The sequence below is a fragment of the Halyomorpha halys genome, unplaced genomic scaffold (assembly GCF_000696795.3).
Source record: "Halyomorpha halys isolate HHAL.00 unplaced genomic scaffold, Hhal_1.1 Scaffold595.1, whole genome shotgun sequence".
Lineage (NCBI taxonomy): Eukaryota > Metazoa > Arthropoda > Insecta > Hemiptera > Pentatomidae > Halyomorpha > Halyomorpha halys.
The window spans coordinates 796,161-803,438 of NW_027112496.1; the positions used below are offsets into that span (position 1 = coordinate 796,161).

At 28.0% G+C, this 7,278-nt stretch overlaps 1 protein-coding gene across 1 annotated transcript in view; it reads left to right on the forward strand.

Moving 5' to 3' along the window:
• Positions 1 to 6,112, forward strand: part of LOC106684614 (large ribosomal subunit protein mL62) — a 7,091-nt gene extending 979 nt beyond the window's left edge. Inside the window, exons 2-5 of the mRNA XM_014426799.2 lie at positions 2,500 to 2,545; positions 2,624 to 2,766; positions 4,146 to 4,321; positions 5,977 to 6,112. Coding sequence (XP_014282285.1) covers positions 2,500 to 2,545; positions 2,624 to 2,766; positions 4,146 to 4,321; positions 5,977 to 6,061 — 450 coding nt within the window. The 3' untranslated portion in view covers positions 6,062 to 6,112. The remainder of the gene's footprint in view (positions 1 to 2,499; positions 2,546 to 2,623; positions 2,767 to 4,145; positions 4,322 to 5,976) is intronic.
• Positions 6,113 to 7,278: the final 1,166 nt, after the last annotated feature.

Sequence of the window (7,278 nt, forward strand, 5' to 3'; positions counted from 1 at the left end):
ATAGCCCTGAAGAAGCCCTGCAACGTGGGGCGAAACGTTGGCTCATTAAATTAGTATATTTCTACTATTTGAGTTTTTCTTGACCGCACCCGGACCATATTCCTTTCATCTTCACACACGGTCAATCAATAATCTTCCAGAAAATAATGTTATAATTTTCATCAAAATCGAAATCGGTGCTAAATTTTCTTCTGCCTAGATTAAATTATAGCTTCATTATTTCTAGTACCAAATACCTAAAAGGGGATAAAATTAAATAAAATTGTTTTTCAGTTATAAAAAAAGCCCTCTGTAGATGTCCTACAGTTGAATCCCTCTGTAACCCTTTGGATTGAAAATAAAAATGAAATATGAAGAGAATTTGCATTTAAAATTTCAGTAAATTCTTAAAATTGTAGTGTTTTCAAAAAATAACTTAATTAGAGTAAAGTGGTATGTGCATGTATTTGTGAATAGCCTATATTGTGTTTATCGGCCAATATGTTAAGTTATTTAACAATTATGACAAGAATAGCTGATTCAATTACATTTTGTGTATAAAAAGAGTTCAATTGTGTTCTATTACTTTGTTACATTACAATATATATCAATAATTAGAAGGTGGTTGGATGTGTGGTCTGTGAAGAACACAAATAAGTAAAAACTTGTGCCTACGTTTTGGCCAGAATTCTGGCCTTATCAGCACTAAGAACAAAAAACCATAATGAATAAAAGAAGTTACAGGTCAATAAAATAATTAGAAAATAACTGATAATGTAGATACATAAATAGTGTTGAAAGAAAATGTATAATCTAAGTATTACAAGAAGATAAAGGCGTTATGTTAATAAATAATATTGAAACTAAGAAAGAAGAAAATAAAATAATATCTATATGAAAATCTAGTTAGTAAATATATGCACAAAATGAAAATTAAAGTTATGAAAAAAGTGAGATAGTTACATACTTGCTTACATATTTCATTAATTACATATAGATTTTCTTTCAACACTATTTATGTGTGTATATTGTCAGTTATAATCTTATTTTCTAATTGTTCTGTAATTCTTTTTATTCATTACGGTTATCTTTTTTTTTGTTCTTAGTGCTGATGGAGGAGGCCTTAAATTCTGGCCTAAACGTTGATAAGTTTTTAACCATTAGTAAATAAGTTTTTACTTATTTGTATAATCCACTGACCTCACCCCATCTGAACATTTATATATTCACTGTCAACTATTAACTTATCATTAATAATATACAAAATATATTCTTTTTTCCATTAGTGTTAATGTCTATCTATTTCATCTTAATACATTAGTAGTTGATTTAGTTCAACATAGCAGCCTATCTCAAAAATGAAATATCACACAAAACTGTAATTACCTCTTTAAGGCAGCGGTGTTTTAGCAACTTTTTCGATAAATCGGATTATCAGAAGTGGCACTTTATATCGATTTTTCAAAAATGGCCCTAAAAATTTGGTGTATTAATATAAAACTAAATAATCTTTTATATCACCTATGTCTTATCCTCATAAAAATAGTTCAGACATTGAAGCTCTGCTTTAATATTATTATTTAAATAATTAACCTTTTCACATTGTTCACAGTAATAAAAATTTTATTGTATAAATATGAACTATGAAAGAATTTGATTAATAACTAGAGGAAAATACTTAAAGAAAAATAAATAAATAGGATAGGGACAGCAGTTTAGAGACTGCAAAAATTGAAGGGAATTGAGTGTGCCTGATCTGTCCCGATTCCAATCATATTTACACATCTTTGTTATATTTGGCTTCGTTATAACTGTTGCATTCTTGTCAAGAACAAACTTGTTCTTCGAAAATTGCTTTCGTTGAAAATTGTTTCCACTTCGAAAAACAATGAAATACAAACTTTTATAGCAACAGTATAATAAAACTTTATTACTTGAAAGTTTGCCTTCCTGGATAGTAAAGTAATTTGGACACCACACCAGATTTATTTCAATATTTTGAAATACATAATAAAATTTGTACATACATCATCAAGCAGTGATATTTCACATTTCTGTTAATATTTCTTTATAGGAAATTCATACCTTAGTTTAACTGGTCAAAACTGGTACCACTCATGTTCTCAGTCCTGAAGTTGCTGGTTAACAGGTGTTCTACTATAGTGCATGATTGTATTTTCATCACTTTTTTCCATATTCTGAAATACCTTTGCTCTTTTATGTTATCAGATTGTTATTTTAATTTTTTTTTATGAATATATAAGAAATCTTAACTAATTAAATGTATGAGGAAATAAATTATCATCTAATCTGATATTAAAAAGTTTACTTTTATATATAATTAATTTTTTAGCCATTTATAAATAATTCACTCATCTTAAAATTGCTCTGATTTAATTTTTATTTTAAGGTTTCAAAATGTTAAAATAAAATTTTGTAAATATCTTATTAATTTATAGTATATAAATATGTTATTGATATGTATTTTCATTTATTTATTAAAGTTTTGATTGTTTATAGCCACCAGAAAATCCAAATTTGAAATTCAATGGTTTCATACCTATAGGTAAATTTTACATAATAATTTTTAATTTTTTCCCTAAGATTATTAATACTATTGCACATAAAATATTTTATATTGTAGATAAACTAAATATCAGTTACTGTAGAAGTTCTGGTCCTGGAGGTCAAAATGTCAACAAAGTTAACACTAAAGTAGATATTCGCTTTAATTTAGAATCAGCAGAATGGATTGATGATGAAGTTAAGAAAAAACTTGCAGATTTGGTAATGTATATATATTTTTTAAACTTAAATAAATTTGTAATTGAAATATGATAAATTAATAAATATAAACCTGGTATCACAGTATTATATGAACCACTGAGTACTAATGTAGTGCAAAGTCGAAATAATAACTTGGTTTCATTGTTAAAACTAGTTATACTGAAGTTTATCATCCAACTATTTAGATGAAATTGAAGTTAATACATTTAATAATTGTTCATAAAAATGAAGTATGATGAGAATAGAATTACATTTGCTTTCAATGGTTCACTTCACATGTGTTTTCATTTCTCTTTTCAAGTTAATAGTCCTGAAATCTAAATTAACAGTTCATTTCATATTCAATCTTTTTTCCTTGTGTGTTATACTAACATTTTATATTATAAGTGAATTGTTTGTTGATACAAACAATAATGTAATTTCAAAGTCTTGAACTAAATTCATTCTCAGCCTTCATAGTAAAAAGTCCTCTTGATGCCTTTTATCCCAATAATTAAAAAATCCAACTCCAACAAATTGCCATCTTCTAATTGGTATTTGAAAATTAGAAGTCAAGAGGTATATTTGAAGGAAGCAGAGAAAAATATATTTTTTTTTTTTTTTTTTTTGCCTTTATTGATAATTACCAAAGTTAGAAAAGCTTTGTACTCCTGTGAGAAATTAAAAAAAAAAAAATGTTCTTATAAATGAAAGTTTTTTTGCATTTTACTTTTTTGACACCAAGGAATATATTTGGTTCTGTGACTGTCAATTTTTAAATTTGTGTACAAGCATAATTTATTGCACGGTTTATCCCATTTTGATAAAAAAAATATATCAATTTTATCAAATTCCACTGACTTTTTTCACTAACGAATGGATCAAACTATTTTTCCTGATACTTCTATATTAGCGAGGAATGTTGGGGATTACTGTTCACATGTCCTAGTGAAAATATCAGATTTCATTAGCTACATTCATATTACCATTGTAAAAACTCCTTTCTTGATATTTCCCTCTATTTTATCAACGTCTTGTACCATAGATTTTTTTCACAAATGACAAACGATTCACTTTAAAATATTAATAATAGAATATAGGTAAAAAAAAAGACTATTTAATAATTAGTCAAAAAAATAATAGAATATAGGTACATAAAAAAAGACAAAAATAATGAGGAAGCTGTACTGATCTATGTACTTGTCAGACATTTTTATCAATTTTTTGTAATATAAAAAATAATTATAAAATAAACATATTCATGCAATCTCATTGTTTCTGAGCATGTTGGTATTTTGTAAATATTTCTTTTAAAACTTTTCAATCTAATGGTAACAAAATCAATAGTGGAAGTTATGTTAAAACTTAAAATTTACAATTGCTGGTAATTCATTTTTTAGTACAATTCAAGATTAAATCGAGATGGCTACTTTATTGTAAGATCTGATAAAACAAGGTCTCAGTTCTATAATCAAGCTGATGCAATCACAGTATTGAGGGAAATGCTATTTAATGCAGCCAAGGCCTGCATTGTTCAGGAACCTTCTCAGGAAACTCTTCATATTTTAAGAAAGAGGTATTTTTTTATTTATGAATTTCGGTTCTCTTAAGTAATAAAATTGTGATAATGTAGTTGTTTGTATTTTATAAATGGTTAAACCATTCCTGCTATTTTCTCTGTTATAATTTCCAGCCTTATTTCAAACATTATATTTATTTATTGTAATATTTTTTATAAATAAATTTGTATTTATATAGCATACCCATCAACATAGCAATGATATTTGTAAAACTATTTACAAATTTTACTCCCACTATTTGAGTTTTAAAAATATATTAAATGATTATTCAACGAATCCACTGTCACAAAAATTTAACAGGATATTTCTAAAAACTTAGGGATGGTATGGAACAAGTGGGGCTGATGGACTGAGATTGTTTAGACAGAGATGAGTACAGAAGGAGAGGGAAGATTCTTGTGGGAAAGAAGCGCTCTAGAAAGGGTCTTGTGTGATCTAAGGAGAGAAAATGTAGGCACGCAGAGCTCATGAGGGACATATGGGAGAAGAGGAAGCAGAAGAAGGAGAAGCATTAGAGTATGAAATGTGCGTGGTCTTCAAGGCCTTTTCGTGAAAAAAAATTACACAGTGATAACATTTGTCAAATATCATACATGAAGTCCATTTAAGTGAAAACTAAATGACTGAACATTAACATGTTATTTTCTCTATTTATGTTATGTGCTTGCTTCTAGATAGAGATGACAGTTATCCCATTGGAGAATATTTCACTAACAATTTTTTTAAATTTTACTATTAGAACATGAATTCATTCTGTTCTAGATTACACAAAACTGTATATGCACAGGCAATAAAAACATTTATTAGAGTTGCAATGAAAGTAGTAGTCCTTTTATAATCCATGTTATTGCACAGCTGCTACAATTTGGTCTGCTTTATATATTTTTAAAACTGAAATTGGGTAATGATGTGAAATTTATAACAGTGCAAATTGATATGTCAACTATCATTTCTTAATACTTATAAATATGATTTGATTGTCTTCTTCTAATTGAAACTTTTTCGTCTCATATCGCATTATAGGATGCTGGCAGCTGAGGTAAGTATTGATGTTCCTATATTGTAAGTTCTGAGAAAATAAGAACCCAATAAGATAATATAAATAATAAGAACCTAGAGAATGCTTTAAATATGTGTTCACATACTCAGATTATTTAGTTTGTTATGAATGTAGTTGTAGAAGTTCAGGGGCCTAATATGCATTTTATTGTATGTTGATAGAATTTTTTCAAATGTTTGAGAGGAATAGGCGAGGTTAAAATTTATAAAAACTCTGCTTACTAAATTAATAAACATATATTTTGAGACCTAATTCTCTAAAAAATGATATGAACAACTTTAGAAATTACTGCTATAAACTTCAGTGTACTTGGCGCACTTCAAGCTTGAAAGAAAATGATATGCTATTGGCAGGATGGTGGACAGATGATGTCAAGAAGCAATAATAATAGGTTACATAACAGGCATAGAAAAGGTTTAGTCTGTTTATTGTTTCCTTAAATATATTCCCCCTGAATATACATCTTTTCTTTGCTATTGTAAAGCAAATGTAACTTGAACAAAAATAAATAATATGCATATTGAGTGTAGTATGTCAATGCAAACATAATTTCCCATCTATAGAAAATTTTAATATATATTTATTTTTCAGGAAAGAACGGGCTAATATTCAACGTTTAGCTGCCAAGAGTCAACATTCACTTAAAAAACAAGGCAGGAAAACCCCGAATTACTAGTGCTATCATAATTTATTGTATATTTGTAAATAAAAAATATTGATGAGGTAATCTAGTTTTTACGAGGATGTTTTATTTAAGTTGGTCTATTTTGTTCCTCTTCATAGTATGCTGCTAGTTTATTGCACACTTCATTTAGTCTCTCTCAGGTGGAAAATAGTGGCCACAGTTGTTCTTGAGTAGAAATATCTACAACTTAATAGCTAAATAAGGATGGTATATTATTTTGTTTAGACATTGCTTAGGCACTGTTCTATGAACAACATAATAACTTTATAGAACAAAAGGCTCTCTTCAGTCTCACCCTTCCAATTCCAATATTCCACTCAATCTTGTTAAAAATTCTCAGGACCTCCAATCCTCTATAGATAAATAGAAATTCACTATCCTTGTTCTTTTTGATTGTTTTAATGAGTTTTTTACTCAAGTAATCTTAATATCCTTGTTTCTAAACTCCAAACTGCTTCATATAAAATAGCATTTTAAAGTGAATTATTTCCTTCTTGTATCTTTGATCCCTAACATTTGTCATTCACAGGCCGTGTTCCTCACTCTCACCAATCTTTTTCTTCATATATACTACCTTTCTTATCACCACTTACTATACCATTAATATGCTGATGATCTCCAAAGTTACCAGTACTTTCATCATGTTTATACAACCACATGAAATGTTAACAGCAATTACAAACATCAATACATGTGCAGAAAGCAAAAATATGAGACTAACATTATCAGTTTCAATGGCCTTTTTAATTCTCTCCCTTATTATCTGCTGTTCTTTCTCAATTGCCGATCTATTTACATTCAAACTTCAGCTTGAAACTTCAATTGTGATCAGAACTTCTCCTGGTAAAACAATACATCCTGAATTAGCCGAAACTGATCCCTATCCTTTAAACAGTTCCCAGTATTGCCTGATTATAGACCCTCTAAAATCTGTCAGATCCTAGTTCCTTCTCTTGTACACCATTTTGATTAATACATTCTTGTCATTGGAGGCTTGTCTGATGAGGAAGAAACTAATGAATTATTTTATTCATTTAAAATTGATCCCTCTGTTTACCATGGTAAGAGGTTATACAAAAATTCCACTGTTTCAGAAGTTCATTCATTTTAGAGTTCTTTCAAATAAAATAAAAAAAGAAAAAATGTACATTATTTTTTTGTTAGAAAATGGTTTAATTTTAACCTAGATTATTACAAAGGATATAGTA